General features: G+C 32.7%; 3 protein-coding genes and 1 pseudogene across 3 annotated transcripts; 2 read left to right on the top strand and 2 right to left on the bottom strand.

Moving 5' to 3' along the window:
• The first annotated feature begins 3,023 nt into the window (after window positions 1–3,023).
• LOC123192405 lies at window positions 3,024–5,274 on the top strand. The gene is made up of 3 exons (XM_044604944.1): window positions 3,024–3,512; window positions 3,598–3,966; window positions 4,558–5,274. The coding sequence occupies exons 1-3, from the start codon at window positions 3,210–3,212 to the stop codon at window positions 5,182–5,184; spliced, it is 1,299 nt and encodes a 432-aa protein (XP_044460879.1). The 5' UTR covers window positions 3,024–3,209; the 3' UTR covers window positions 5,185–5,274.
• Window positions 5,275–5,658: 384 nt separating this feature from the next.
• On the top strand, window positions 5,659–6,733 carry LOC123192041 (annotated as a pseudogene).
• Window positions 6,734–8,903: 2,170 nt separating this feature from the next.
• LOC123192546 (UDP-glycosyltransferase 76B1-like) lies at window positions 8,904–10,580 on the bottom strand. Its single transcript, XM_044605131.1, has 2 exons — window positions 9,942–10,580; window positions 8,904–9,862 (listed from the first exon to the last, which is right to left on the bottom strand). Exons 1-2 carry the CDS (start codon window positions 10,453–10,455, stop codon window positions 8,988–8,990), a joined length of 1,389 nt encoding a protein of 462 aa, XP_044461066.1. The 5' UTR covers window positions 10,456–10,580; the 3' UTR covers window positions 8,904–8,987.
• A 2,708-nt stretch (window positions 10,581–13,288) lies between these two features.
• LOC123192190 (UDP-glycosyltransferase 76B1-like) lies at window positions 13,289–15,810 on the bottom strand. The gene is made up of 2 exons (XM_044604653.1): window positions 15,203–15,810; window positions 13,289–14,400 (listed from the first exon to the last, which is right to left on the bottom strand). The coding sequence occupies exons 1-2, from the start codon at window positions 15,774–15,776 to the stop codon at window positions 13,523–13,525; spliced, it is 1,452 nt and encodes a 483-aa protein (XP_044460588.1). The 5' UTR covers window positions 15,777–15,810; the 3' UTR covers window positions 13,289–13,522.

The raw sequence follows: 15,810 nt of genomic DNA, 5'->3' as shown, positions 1-15,810 counted from the left end.
TTTAAAGAAAAAATTTGAGTTTAAATATTTATCATATTTTTACAAATTTCATCTAAATAATTTAAACATGAAATTTTAATATTTTATAAGCCTAAAAGTATGTAATTGTCTCTAGAAAACCTTAATTGTCATTCGATTGAAACTTTACCATCATCGATTTTATTATCACGCAAAGGCTATCGGGAATAACAAATTTGTACAACAAGGAGGTAAGGTGAGATGAATCATGTCGTTGAGGGAGATCGTAAAAGTGGTTCAATCTTTATTTGAGCATAGATGAAGAGTAATTGATGGTAAAATTAATGTTAGATAGAGCAAGAAAGGGTAATATCTACGAGATGAGCTTTTTATTATTTCTATACTATAGTTTCTAATCAATCCAAATAATCTCTCATATATAGTTATAAAATACTATAATTTCAGATTTAAGTACATTTAGTAACATTCCTAAAAGAAAAATCATGTTTTTCAATCCATATCCTAATGTAATTATTCTTCTTAGGTTTTTGACAAGTAACGTTTCTTAATTTATTTTTCAACCTTGTGGGTCAGGCCAATTTTTATTCAACACCACAGTAAGTGAACAGAATCAATCAAGGGGATGACAAATTATAAATAATTCTATTGTTAATTTAGTATTTAACTTTCCCATATATTGAATAATTATTTTATTCAATTTCCTCTGTACATTTAGGGATAATCACCCCCGTCATGTGAGCCCCAAAGCAAAGCGAAAATATATTAAATTAAATAGTAATATTAATTTTTAAGGATATGAAACAAAGGTACAAAATTGAAGAATAAAAATAAAGAAATAATTATATTTTATTATTTTCGAGTTTCAGATTGCTGTTGGTTTATTTATTTAGAGCTCCACGATGCTGGTCCTTCAAGGTATGCCTTCATAACGAAAAACAATAAGATACATGATTATTAAAATTTCAAATAATTATTTAAATTTTATTATTACTGTCAAAATAAAATTATTATTTATCAAAATATTTAAAAAAAACTAAAATTTTATTAATTTTTCTTTTATGTATAAAAATTTAACAAATTTTTTTATCCAACATTTGAAAAATCAGTATTTTACTCTAAGGTTTTTTTAGTCACCACTACAAATGGTCGGAGACGACGATGGTGACATTTTCTCTCTCTCTCAATGTCACTTTATTTTCAATTATCATTGACTAACAAAATCAATTAACTAAGACATTTTTTTGTCTTCAGACGAAGACACGATTTATCAACTGGATTTTGATAGTTTTTGTAAGTTATAACTAATTCGCAATTACAAATATTTTATATTAAGCGGGAGTTATTGTATTTTTCTATGCAGAATGGAGTCTAATAAGCGTAATCTTTATGCGATTTTTGCATAATATTGGTATGAATTTAAGTTCACATATACTTGAGGTAAGTGTAAATATTTTACACTAAGAGGAGGCCATTGGGATCAAAACAAGAGAAATGATTGTTTTAATTAAATACAACAGTAATAGATAATACAATAAATCATATCGAAGAAAAACAGGAAATAATTAAAATTTATAATCACATAACATATAATAAATAATATATATATATATATATATATATATATATATATATATAAAATTAACATGAATGTGCATTGCATAATTAATTCCAAATTCTCCCCTCATTCCACCGACCGAACCCGTGAAGCAATTGCTATCAAAAACTTGTTAATCGGATAAAATTACACACGTGTCGCAACCCCACATTCACGTTCTAGTTCAATTAACTTAAAAACCTAAGTTTTCATATGCATTACCTTAACAAATCAAAGCGACACCATCATATTGAGTATCTTCTTAACGATTGTTACTTTGAAAAAGTCAGTGGACGGGCTTGGCATTGATCATGGATAAATTAATTTTAGACTGATTTACAATTTCCCACGGTAGGCTTGATTGTTGAGCACTCCTATACACATTAAGAATATAAATTATGTGTTTTCATCTAAAAACTCTATTAAACAAAATAATAATAATAATAATAATAATAATAATTTCATCATCATTAAATATACAATTTTGAAAAGAAAAATAAAATTTTTTATTTTATTATCTTTTATTTATATAACTAGATCAATAAAACATCTAATCGTGTATTGACAATGAAGGCCAATCTACTTGGACAATTGAAGTACAATCATAAAAATGTTGATCCAAATAACCAGATAATATTTGTTCAACAGTGACATCAATGGTGATTTATCGTGCTTCATTTATAGAATAAAAGACAAATTTTGAAAGTGAAAAATATGATTGACACATTCATTGGGATGAGAGAGTGCTTTCAAATCAAACCTAACGTGGAAAAATGTAAATCACTCCTTAAGTTAAACGTGAAATTATGAAAGAATAATATTGATCTTATCCAATTAAACCTTAAAGTTTCGGTTAGAGCCGGCAAAGAGCTCTAAAACTTAAAAGTCATTGTGGGTAATTGAATTAAATGCTTAATGTGGATGAAATTAAACTAAAAGTCCAGGAAACATTAAAGAATTTCATGGCTGTCTAGTGTCAAACCTAAGCATTTCAAAGTTGTCAAAAATCAAAAAGATTTTTCTTGCCTTATAGTTGAAATTTTGCTTTGTGATTTGGACGCAATTTCATTAATTATAATTCTCTAAAATGAATACTAATAGGGTTTTGAGTGGTTTTTAAGGAAATTTATTTATTTATTTATTTTTATTAAATAATTAATATTTTTTACCATAAAGTTTAAGAATGAATGCTTTTAAAGGAAGAGACGGTAATATAATAATTTGAAGATCATATTTCAAAATGCAAGTCAATTCTAAACTAAAATAAAATCATAATCGCACGAGATCGACAGCAAACTACTTGAATCCAACGGATCAAATTCGTTGGGCTAAAAAATAAAAACTACAAATTTCAACCAATCAAAATAAGGATACACGGCAATCAGGTAAAGCTGCACACACCTGATCTAGAACTTGCAATTAAAATAGAAAGCAGAGACAAAATTTCACAGAACAGAGAGAGCGTGCGAACACGACATAGAAAGGTCCAATGGTCGGTTGGTGATGATGTTATGTTTGCTCTTTACTAATCTCTGAAGCAACCAAAGACTCAAATACTTCATAACCAGTCTTCATTTCCTTCTGTGCTAAAAATTTAACTGATAAGATTTCGTTGAGTGTTTTGTTTCAGAATCTGATGAGGAAACTTTGCCCAAATGTTGATCGTGAAGACGGGTTGGCGACGGTGCTGGAGGTGCCAATTCCTGAAGAGATGTTTACTATCAACAAGAGCACACACCGATCATGGCAGAATATGAAGTGTTGGATTAAGCCAAACAATGAGAAATCATCGTCTTGTTCCGCCATGACTGCTCTCTTTGGTAGCCGAAACACTGAGATCCAGCTCCTTCTTGGTGTAGTTGGTGCCCCTTTGATCCCTCTTCCTATACGCTCTGATGATTACAGCCCCATTACTAAAAAAATCAAAGACCACCCCATTGTATGTTTGTTTACACACTCTTCTTACGTTTATGTTAACATGACACCGACAGAAACTGATGAAAGATTTTTCTTTTTATGTGCAGGATGCTTCAATGGCGTTATATATAGTGAAGCAATACATAGCAGCGGTGGGGGGAGAGAAGGTTTTGTGTTCCGTGGACAGCATGTATGCAATGGGGAAGGTGAAAATGGCGGCTTCAGAATTTTCAGCTGGGGAAGGGAGTTTGAACGATAAGGAGATGAAAGCAAGGAACTTTAAGAACGGTGGTGGCGGGGAAATAGGTGGATTTGTGCTATGGCAAAAGAAGCCTGAGCTCTGGTGCTTAGAGCTGGTAGTTTCAGGTTGCAAAATTAGTGCCGGCAGCGACGGCAAGGTTGCCTGGAGGCAGACCCCCTGGCATCATTCTCATGCTTCAAGGGGTCCACCTAGACCTCTTAGACGTTTTCTGCAGGTAAATTAACCCTCTTTCTCTCACCGTTTTATCAAATATCACATGATTTTCCTGCCAAAACTACTTAATTATACTTGTATTACACATAAAGTTCATTTCAATAATTGCAAGTGTTTGATTAAATGATTTTTTTTTTTTTGTTTTGGTGGAACCCATTTCACTGATTTTCATAGTATTCGGTGTATACGGGCTTTCTTGGTCTAATTAATTTGCATAGCTGGAGCACGTCGTTAAAGCTTATTCAAAACTGAACTTTTTTCCAGGATTCTTTCACTTTTTCTGAAGATAGGGGCTGAATTCCATGTTCTCTCATACTAATTGATTTGCCCATTTCTTACTTCTTGACCCACTTCACTTTGAACTTTGCCCCATTCGATTTTTCAATTTCTTACCTCTCGCCACGATTAGTGGTTAACAAACAGATAGCAGATGCTTGTTTGGTCTACCATACTGCAAAAGTCAACAACCTTCTTTCTAGTGTAAAAAGGGAAAAAATTATTAATATTTTGGGCCAGTCTTTGGTCAGTCTCCATCACTTTAAGTCTTGCACGATGTTTAGTTTTATCCTCATCAATGATTCATTCTGGACAGGGTCTTGATCCGAGGTCCACAGCGAATTTGTTCTCCAATTCAGTCTGCGTTGGCGAGAAGACTGTCAATGATGAAGATTGTTTCATATTAAAAATTGAAGCTGAATCGTCGACACTGAGAGCAAGAAGTACTAGCAACGTGGAGATAATCCGGCACACAGTTTGGGGATATTTTAGCCAGAGAACAGGCTTGTTAGTCCAGCTTGAAGATTCTCACCTCCTGAGAATCAAAACTGCAAAAAATGAAAGCATATTTTGGGAGACAACAATGGAGTCATTAATTCACGACTACAGACTCGTTGATGGGATTAACATTGCACACGCTGGAAGGACTTGTGTGTCGTTGTTCAGGTTTGGAGAGAACTCGGAAAGCCATTCCAGGACGAGAATGGAAGAGATTTGGGCCATTGAAGAGGTGGATTTTAACATAAAAGGTTTGTCTGTGGATTGTTTCTTGCCTCCTGGAGACTTGAAGACAGATCAGGAAGATAGCTGCGGCATTGTAAGGAAGAATGCAAGATTACCATTCCAAATTCGAACAGCTCCTACTTCTACTAGAGTTAGTGTTTCCAAAGTTGTCGCCATTGATGAAGCAGATGATTCCGAAGATGAGGATGGAGAGTTGTAAATGTATTTTTCATTATGTACATATTTTATATGACATTACGTAACTATTCTTTAGTCAAATTTAGAGAAGCTTTAAGTTTTGAGTTTTGGATATGAATGTCAATTGGATTTTTGTTATCAAGAAAACTCTTTAGGCTCTGTAAGAAACAGTAGATTTTGAAATTATGAATGATACTAATCTCTTGCTCCAAAGAATTCTTATTTCTTTTGTAGATTAAGGCAATAATTTGTTCCTTTTCTCAGTTCAATCATTAATTGCAAAAATATTCTTTAACAAAACTAAAATTTCAAAGTTGTTTAAGATAGGAACACATTTGCCCCTGAAACTGCGACTATATTTACTGGAAAAAAAAAAAAAGGAATCTCATTTATCCAACCTTTACATATTTTACATTAACAATGAAACCCAACAAAAAAAACCCTAAAAATCAAGCATTAATTTATAATTCACAAACGAAAAACTAGGACGTTAAACATGTCTCTTAAGTCTTCTCGGTGGCTGAAGACCCAAACTTGTTCTACGTACCCTTTCTCTCTAGATATCTGGGATCCTTTCGAAGGCTTCCCATTTGCTACCTTTATTGCTAATGCACCCTCTTCTGCACGTGACAGCACAACCATTGCGAATATAGGAATAGAATGGGAGGAGACCCCGGAAGCTTACATTTTCCAGGGCTCAAGAAGGAGGAAGTGAAAGTTGAGGTTTTAGATCGTTATATAACTGGAGAAAGGAGCAGAGAGAATGTGGAGAAGAATGATAAGTGGCATCGTGTTGAAAAGAGCAGTGGGAAGTTCTTGAGGAAGTTCAGGTTATGGGAGAATGCTAAGAAGGATCAGACCAAAGCTAGCATGGAGAAAAGTTGTTTTCAGTTTCCGCATGTTCTATTTGTTGGAGAAATTGGATTTAAGCAATGTAAGTTCATAAATAAAAAACACATTCTCCTCAACAGCTATATCCTTGTTGTCTCTGTTTTTTGTCTTAACCTTGCGTATCATGGTATCTGAGCCTTGGCCAGCCATTCAGTTTATCTTTCATTCTTCTTGTCTATCAAGCTCGTTTCTTGTTGGAGAAGTTTGAATGTTGGCGAGAGAAGTCTCTTGTGAGATTGAAGCTAACAATGTGAATTCTCACACACAATATGGTGTTGAGATGCTTGTAGGCACAATCTATAAATATTGGCGGATGTGTACGGAGTCTTATCTTTAAGATCAAGACTTATGGGAGATTATTGATGGGATCGACACAAGTAGGGCGAACCGAGGTGGGGTTAAGGGGGTCAATTGGCCACTTTAACTTTAAAAAATTTCAATTTGATATATGCAAAATTTTGTTGATCCTCCTATATTTCAAAAAATTTTTAGTTTTGCCTATATGAAATATTAATATAATTATTAAAATTTTATATTAATTCTTTTAAATTTTTTTATCTTTTTTATTAACTCTAATATATTTTACTTTTATTCAATATTAACCCTTCTTAATTTTATTTCTAGGTTTGTCACTGGACACAATGATTCCAATTAGAACTCATAATAACACTAAATTTTAGCAAAGTATAATAAGACATTCTTTATATCGAGGAGATTAATAAATAGACTACATAAACCATGTATGTGATATTGATTCTTCGAGGCAAGTGTGGCATACACTTAGTAGGGTGTTTACCGAGAAAAGGGAAAAGAACTATTTCTCACCTAAGTTTTAGTCTAATCTCAAACTCACACGAATAGGAGATGAGAAACATAAACTCTCACCCATGACTAAACTGTCATCCAAATTTTCAGTTAGAGACAACTTTAAAATTTTTACCATTTCACCTCCTCTAGGTTTTAAAAACTAACACTTCAATTCATTCTTAAAGTTTAAAAAGTTTAGATTTTACTCCTAAGGTTTGCTTCCTTCTCCAACTACCACCAACGGTCAACGCTTTCCATCGATCTCCTATCTCTGGCTACAAAGGACAATGAGGGACAGATCTGCTCATCCAAGTTTAGACGACAAAGGATGATACTTCATCATCCTTCGTTGTTACATCTGGACGATGTGACGAACGACGAAACATCATCCTTTGTCTTCTGGGTGGTGCAACAAAGAAATATCTCTTTGTCGCACCACGTTGTAGCACCAAGAGAAGGAGGAGACCGAAGACGACGTTAAAAGATAAAGTTAAAGAGTGGAGGTGAAACTACTATTTTTGAAAATTATAGGGACAGTTGAGTTTGAAAAATATAGAAACCCTAGGTTTGAGGGTGAAAATGTTAGTTTTTAAAGTTTGAAAACTTTAGGTAAAAGTGAAATGTTAGTTTCTAAAACCTAGGGGGAGAGAGAAGTAATAAATTTTATAACTTTTTAATATAAACAGTAAAATGACTATTTTACCTCTTCTTTTAACAGAAAAAATTAACAGAAATTTAGTTATGGGTGGGAGTTTGAGCTTTTTATCTCTCATGAGTATAAGTTTGAGATTAGGCTAAAACTTGAATGGAAAATAGTCATTTCCCCATCCGCCCCCCCCCCCCCCCCCTAAGAAAATACAACAAGATACAACTATTGAAAAATGAGCTAACTTAATTAACGACAGGAGGTATGCCAATTTTTAAATAACTCTTAAAGATTAAGAATATTTATTTTAAAATTTTAAAGTCGGATTTAAAAAAAAAAAAAGTCAAAGAAGATCTATTAAGTTATCTCATTCGAGGATTAGGGGAGTATATGTTACTTTTCACCTCTATCCAGCGATATAAGTGAATCGATCATAATTGAAGAATCAGAGATGTGGTATAAAACAAAAAAAAAAAAATTATGTTAGCAAACCAAGAATCCGCTTGAATTGAAATGGGTGGACCAAGTTCATCTCTAATGTATGCAAACGAGATTTTGACCAAAGTTAATCTGTGAGCAAACTGAAAACTTGTTCAAAAGCAAGTTCATCTAATAAGCTTTCCGCTTTGAGCATTGATTTGTTGAATTTTATTTATGAATGTTGTGTATTTTTTTATTGAACTTAATACATTGTTGCAAAAAAGTAGAAATGGGGAGGGTGTAATTTTTATAGAAAATAAGAGATGTTGATTTAAAAATAAAAAAATAATTAGGTAAACGAACCCAATCATATCAATTAAGCAAACAAGTCTACCATCATGATTTGGACCGTGAAAGGATACGTCAGGTAATTTTACAATAAACATTTTAAAAGATAAAATAAAATTTATTAAACAAAATTATATATATTAATAATAAATATAATTTATACACCAATACTAACTTATATTATATAATTAAATAATTTTAAATTAAAAATAAAATAATATCAAATCATATAATAATATATTATTATTTATATATAAATTTGTATTTATTATTTATATATATAATATTACTTAACAAAGTTATATTTAGATTGTTCGAAAAATAATTTAAATGACAATGAAGAGTTTCATGTATAATCAAATATAAATTTAAAATATTTTAAAATTAAAATCTTAACTTATCAAGTGTAATTCAAAGTCAATTATTACACATTATATCTTACTTTATTAATTCAACTTTCCGATTAAAATTAAATTTTTATCTAATTTTCGAACGATAGTTACCATAATTATTTGACGTGATATAGGCATTAATTTGGATATAAATTTCATAGCAATTGGGCACATCAATCATTGAATAATTTAGAATAGGGCTATATATATAAATAATATTACTTATAATTTTATATATAAATAAAATTGTGTATATTACACTTATAATTTTATTAAATAATTTATTTAATAGCGAATCAACCAAACAAGAGGATGGAAAAACTAGAACGATTGTATGTAACTAATCAAGCTCTCTAGAGATTTGTAAGCGGAACCTCCTTTCAGAGAAACATCCACTTGCTCCTTTAAACCAATAATTCTGCTTCTCAATTCCAGGCCCTCAGCTTCTAGGATTAACCGTCTAATTGCTCTTTCTATCACCCGCCTCTCCAGCTTCTTCTCCAAATGCAACCCAACCCTCCAAACATAACTAACATATCTAGCAATCACCGATTGGTCACCAAAATTAGGATGGCAAATCATGGGGACGCCTTCACATATACTTTCCAATGTAGAATTCCAACCATTGTGGGTCCAAAAACCTCCTGTAGCAGGATGAGCCAGCACTTCTTGCTGGGGAGCCCATTTCACTATATGACATCTTCCATCTACCATTTCCAGGTACCCTTTTGGCAATGCTTCAACCCATTCTGCTCCCTGGACAGATCTTGGTCGAACAACCCACAAGAAAGGCACCCCACTGTTGGCTAGTCCCCAAGCTATCTCCAAAAATTCAGTTTCATTAATAGCAACAATGCTTCCAAAGCTTACATAGATTACGGATTTTGGTGCTTGTTTGTCTAACCAGGAAATGCAGCTGTGATCTTGGGAAAGTAAACTGCTTGAATAAGCAGGAAAGTACTTGTGAAATGGGCCTATTGTGAATATTGGGATGGGAAATTCTTGTTCTAATGCTGTGATTGCATCTTGTTCAAGCTTCCGACATGAGTTCCATATCATCCCAGATGAGGCCTTGGTCTGACTAGCCAAGAGTGAAAGCAACTGATCACGTGTGGCATCATCAGTTGTTTTAGTCTCAGGAAGGTCTTTGACTCTTAGTGGTGGAAACTCTATCACTGGTGCTTCCGATTGAGGATCTGGATGAAAATATAAGTAAATCATAAATATTTTTTTTAATCTTTGGAATAAGCAAATTAAGCAGTTGAAGATGCAGACCTTGAATGGGGTAATAACCCTTCTCCCGTAGAAGTCCTGGAATGGCTGTAAAAACAAGAAAGGAAGCAATATTACTTGTTCTTAACACGATCCTCGGAAGCTTGAGGCTATCAGCAACAGCTTGAGTGAAATACAACATCGCATCTGAAATTAAGCAGGCAATCGGCTGCTCCTCAACATTTGACAGCAACTTTTCCAAACACTCCTGAAATGGCACCACACACTTAACATTGAGAAGTGTCATAAAAGCAACGTAATTCGTGGTGGAGGCTTCATCTTTCGAAAAGCCATCTGAGATTGAGCAGAAAGTGAAATGAGGGTAGCTAGAAGTATTTGGAGAGTTGAGATGGGTGTAAATTATGGTGATTGAAAGGCCTTTGTTATACAGAATGTTTGCAAGCTGAAGCATGGGAGTTATGTGGCCTTGCAAAGGCATAGGAAACAGTATCACTCGGCGTCCTTTCCCTACAGACGCTTTTTGGTTGTCCATGGAAGCCTGCTTCATTTTCTGCATGGTTGGGTTTCTGTTGGAGAATGGTGTAAAATAGCAAAGCGAGCGTGATGATAAGACTAAGAAGAGGAAACAAGAAAATTGAAGACCGCCGCTACTAAGGAAGTTGCGTACACAATTTGCAATCCCTGGGAGACGGACGACCCGGAAAATTAGGTCTACCGTTCTATTAGAAAATGAATTTGAGCAGAAGTGACGCAGGCAGTGATGTCATGATTTATAGACATACATAATTTAGTTTTAAAAAAAAACTGCATAATACATATTAAAATAATTTTATTTGAACGTCTAAATTAGACACAATTGGCAAACTAATTGTCATTATAAAGCTCGAAACGAGCTTCGCGTTAATATATTATAGGTCTTATAACTCTTCCTGAATTAAAAGTTATGACCATTTAAAATCTATTGTCTATAGGTTTTATAATTTAAAAAAAGACAATTTCCACCTAACCCATGATTTTCATGGTTCAATGTAAAATTTCCACCTAACCAAGAATCAAAATATTTTATACATTGTTTAAAATCGAAACGCTAAACATTCAAATCTCGAAATTTCCCTTAAATTTCAATATTTCTAACAATAAATTGATTCAAACAAGAAGTAGGATAATGTATTATCCTTATTTGTTATTTTTTATTATCGAAAAATATGAAAAATTGACGAAAAAGACCGAAACCTGTTTCGCTCGTGAGAGATCCTAATTTTTCTCTAAATTTGAACAATAAATCCGTGGAAAATATGAGGTTTATATATAAGAGCAGTTTAGTCATTTCCCAAATTGAAGACATTTTTGCTTAATCCTTAGAGTTTTAGGCAATTTTGCTTACCACCCTTTAGTTTTAGGTTTATATATGAACCACTCCAATGGTTATAAAATGTCTTGTCTTTTAAAATCGCCCAAAATACTTATTCTCAACCCAAGGTATGTTGTTTTCTCAAGTTTTTATTTTTTAATTTTGAAACTTTTATTTATCTATTTATAGATAATTAAAATTAATAAAACTCTAACCTTGAAATTTTATCTCATTTTCCCCCCTCAACCCAAAAAATTAACCATTTCAATCCTAAACCAAGTTTTAAAAAATAACATTTTTCCTCTAAAGGTTTAATTTTCAAACTCCAGCACAATTGTCGACAATCTTTCCCTCTTGACTCTTCCTCTCTCTCTGATGATCTCTCTCTTCTCACTTGAACCTTTGATTGGCATCAATTGAAGTTAGAAAGATGAGCGTCTTTTTTGTCTTCTTTTGAAAAAATAATCATCTTTTCAATTAAAGACAAGATCTTCATTTTCATCTTTCTAGCTTCAATCAATATCAACTAAATGTCCAAATAAGAAAAGAGAGAGAGAAAGCGTAGAGAGAGAGAGGTTATCAGAAATGATGTCAGAGTTTGAAAACTAAATCTTAAGAGAGAAATGTCATTTTTTAAAACTTACTCTTGAGGGAAAATTATTAGTTTTTATGATTTATGAGGAAAAATGAAATAAAATTTAAATTTATTTTTAATATTACATATGAAATAATGATTTTACTTTTAAAACGAATAGAATTAACTACGTATGCGTAGGTATATAAAATTTTTAAAATTAAAGAGTGAGAATTTAAGTAAGTAGCATGCTTTGGGTGGGAATAAGTCTTTTGGCCTTTAAAATGACTTGCCTTTTAAAATGACTTTGTCTTTTAAAATGACTTAAGCAATTAGTTTAAGTAATTTTTATTATTGAAATTGAAAAAATTATTTAAAGGATTATAAAAAATAAATTATTATTATGTGTCATAAAAATTAGTAGATATAAATAATTATTATGTTTGGTTAAAAATAATAAAAAAATATTAATATATTATTTTATTTGAATGTTTTTTGATATAATTATTATAAAATATATTTCATATTATTTGTTATATTAATTAAAAATGAAAGTATTTTTATTCTAAAAATTTAATTAATAAAAATATAATAATAATAAAGTTAATATTACTTTAATAACTTTTAAATATTTAAGATGAAAATAATAATAAAATTATCTTTTATATTATCAAAATTTTGTGTTATTAATAAACTAAATTAAATAATATAAATAATAAAAAATAAAATACTAAAATAATATTTTTATCGCTTGAACCAAGTCCCCTAAACAGAATTTCAATTTAATAAAGATTTTGGATTCGGACCTGAACAGAAATGGTTCAAGTCCAAAATCCAATTAAATCCGAAAATATTAATGATGATATATTTGTCAGGCGTCTATACCTGGTGATTATACAAAGACTGAAGAATTTGTTTATAAAGTTTTCAAAATTGCAAGAACAGCCCCAAAACAGACTTGAACCTGACAAATATGGATAAATTGAACCTCAACCAAAAAACCAAAAACTCAAACGGACAAACCATAAACGCAAACCTGAAAGGAAAAATTGAACCCAAAAATCTCCCACAGTTTGTCAAGTTAGTAATTCCCTGATTTCTAATAAAAAAAATAACAATAATGAAAACAATATTATCTACACACTCTTGAATATACAATTATATATACAAACACGTATCATCATATTGAATATAACTTTTTTAATTTATAATTATTCAATTATACGGTAATATATTATCTATATATTTAATTTTATATTCAAAATTTTATGCACATTTTGTTGTAATAATAATAATAATCAATTACAAAAATAAAATAGCCACGCAAATCAACAATCAAAACCCATTAAGACCGCCATGACATAGTTCTGGGTCCCGGCCTATGACTGTCCATTAAGACTCATTTCCAAGAACATGAACTTCTGCTGCGATGGAGAACAATACAGAAAAATTCTGGCCCAATAGTAACATGAAAATTTACACGATTGCCATCCTTTTTCCACTCTTAAAAGATTTTAAGCATAATACAAATACAAAACATCAATTTTAAAACAAGATTATAGTGTATGTGAAAATACTTTCATTCTTCACAAGTCTGTATCGATCCATTCTGGCAAATAAAATGAAAGCTTTCAGTATCTAATGTGGAGTAGTGACACAAATTCTAGAACATGAATCATGGAATAGGAGATTGGAAAACTAGAACGATTGTATGTAATGAACCAAGTTCTCTAGAGCCTGATATGCAGAACCCCCTGGCCTAAGAGAAATATCCACTTTTTCCTTTAAATACATAATTCTGTTTCTCATTTCCTGGCCCTCATCCTCCAGGATCAATCTTTTAACTGCTCTTTCTATCTCCCCTCTCTCTAGCTTCTTCTCTAAATGCAACCCAACTCTCCAAACATCGCTAACATATCTTGCAATTACTGTTTGATCACCAAAACTTGGGTGGCAAATCATGGGGACGCCTTCACATATACTTTCCAAAGTAGAATTCCAACCATTGTGTGTCCAAAAACCTCCTGTGGCAGGATGAGCCAGAACTTCTTGCTGGGGAGCCCATTGCACTATATGTCCTTTTCCTTCTAGCATTTCCAGAAAACCTTCTGGCAATGCTTCAAGCCATTCTGCTCCATGTACAGATCCTGGTCGAACAACCCACAAGAAAGGCACCCCACTTTTGGCTAGCCCCCAAGCTATCTCCAAAAATTCAGTTTCTGTAATACCAACAATGCTTCCAAAGCTTACATAAATTACAGATTTGGGTGCTTGTTTGTCTAACCAGGAAATGCAGCTTCTATCTTGAGATACTAAGCTACTTGAGGTAGCTGGAAAGTACTGGTGAAATGGGCCTATTGTGAACACTGGAATGGGAAATTCCATTTTTAATGTGGTCACTGCATCTTGCTCAATCTCTTCTAAGGAGTTCCATATCAATCCTGAAGAGGCCTTGGTCTGACCAATCATACTTAGTAACAAATGTTTACTCTTCACAGGATCATGTGTTTCAACAACAGGAATGTCTTTGACCCTCAGCGGTGGAAACTCAACCACCGGTGCGTCGGACAAAGGATCTGATAGAGAAAGAAAACTTAAGGAAGAAAATCATATAATATAAATATACCAAGGAAATTGAGAAATTTTCAGAGTGAATTGATAATATCATAATAGCATTTTCTTAACAATTTCCTCAAAGTTTTAAGCAAACAAATGTTGTCAATCATATACTGTAAATTTTCATTTAGTTCTCCATTTAGTAGTAACTTTAAGGAGTTTCAGTAACTATAACCACTCAATCTAATTTGTTAAAAAAAAAAAACTCAGGTAAATATATATAATGACTTGTAAATCAAATTTTTTTAGTTTATGGATACTAATTAGAAATAAACTAAAGATGAACATAACTTCTCAACAATTTAAGTCCAAGCAAAATCAAAGTCCCTAATTTCCATCAAAACACTACACGTTTTGATAGCTTGAACAAACTCCTTTACCCAATGAATTGCCAGACTAACACCAGTTTTGACATGTAGATCTCCCTACTATGTTATCTTTCAAGCCCCAAGTTTCATCATTTTGTCGAAAAGCTTTCAGAAATTCAGTGGCTTTCAGATGTGTTTCCATTGATATAGAAATTTTAAATGGAATACCTTTCACTATGATTCAGTCAATGCATCTCTAAAACTGACCATAAGATTAAATACATTATATTATTAACAATAAATTTAGGTAACAATATTTGACAGTTTGAAGGTCATTTTGTTGATGGATAAAGGTAGTTCCAAGCACGGTAGATGTAAATAATAGCTAATAATGGAAGATAGCAATTGATCTAACAATAATAGTCTGGAAAGTGACATAAATTAGATACCACACCTTTAATGGGGAAGTAACCCTTCTCATAAAGAAGTCGAGTGCCAGCAAAGACTAGAAAAGAAGAGATGTTACTAGTTCGTAACACGATCCTCGGCAACTTAAGGCTATCAGCAACAGATTGAGTGAAATGCAGCATAGCATCTGTTATGAGGCAGGCAATGGGCTCCTCCTCAACATTAGACAGCAAATTAGACAGGCTTTCCCGGAAAGGCTCGACACAGTTATCATTGACATGGGTCATAACAGCTACGGCATCTGCCACAGAGACCACCGCTTCCGACAAGCCATCAGGGATTGAGCGGAAATCAAAGTGGGGGTAATTCGCAGAGTTTGGAGAGTTGAAGGTTGTGTGAATTATCGTTATGGAAAGGCCTTTGTTATGGAGAATACTACCAAGCTGAAGCATCGGAGTTATGTGGCCTTGCAAAGGCAGGGGAAAGAGAACGACTCGGCGTCGCATCCTGGACTGGCTTTTGCTTCTGGTTCGTTCCATCTCAATTTCTCTATCATCCCATGAGTTTCCTGGAGGGATTCGTTGGGCTATAAAGTGTAGACAGAATCTGACAAACAACATGTATGGCCCTGCGCCGAAAGCGGCAGTGTATAAT

Source organism: Mangifera indica, chromosome 12, assembly GCF_011075055.1.
Source record: "Mangifera indica cultivar Alphonso chromosome 12, CATAS_Mindica_2.1, whole genome shotgun sequence".
NCBI lineage: Eukaryota > Viridiplantae > Streptophyta > Magnoliopsida > Sapindales > Anacardiaceae > Mangifera > Mangifera indica.
Note: the sequence above shows the minus strand (reverse complement) of the source record. Positions and strands in the feature narration are given on the sequence as shown.

What these genes read in the sequence shown, in the direction of transcription:
- LOC123192405 (XM_044604944.1), top strand. Translation starts at nt 3,210, where the DNA reads ATGAGGAAACTTTGCCCAAATGTTGATCGTGAAGACGGGTTGGCGACG. An exon ending in AAATCAAAGACCACCCCATT is followed by an intron (nt 3,513 to 3,597) that starts GTATGTTTGTTT and finishes TTTTATGTGCAG; the next exon opens with GATGCTTCAATGGCGTTATA. An exon ending in CTCTTAGACGTTTTCTGCAG is followed by an intron (nt 3,967 to 4,557) that starts GTAAATTAACCC and finishes CATTCTGGACAG; the next exon opens with GGTCTTGATCCGAGGTCCAC.
- LOC123192546 (XM_044605131.1), bottom strand. Translation starts at nt 10,455, where the DNA reads ATGCAGAAAATGAAGCAGGCTTCCATGGACAACCAAAAAGCGTCTGTA. An exon ending in GGGTTATTACCCCATTCAAG is followed by an intron (nt 9,863 to 9,941) that starts GTCTGCATCTTC and finishes ATTTTCATCCAG; the next exon opens with ATCCTCAATCGGAAGCACCA.
- LOC123192190 (XM_044604653.1), bottom strand. Translation starts at nt 15,776, where the DNA reads ATGTTGTTTGTCAGATTCTGTCTACACTTTATAGCCCAACGAATCCCT. An exon ending in GGGTTACTTCCCCATTAAAG is followed by an intron (nt 14,401 to 15,202) that starts GTGTGGTATCTA and finishes TTTCTCTATCAG; the next exon opens with ATCCTTTGTCCGACGCACCG.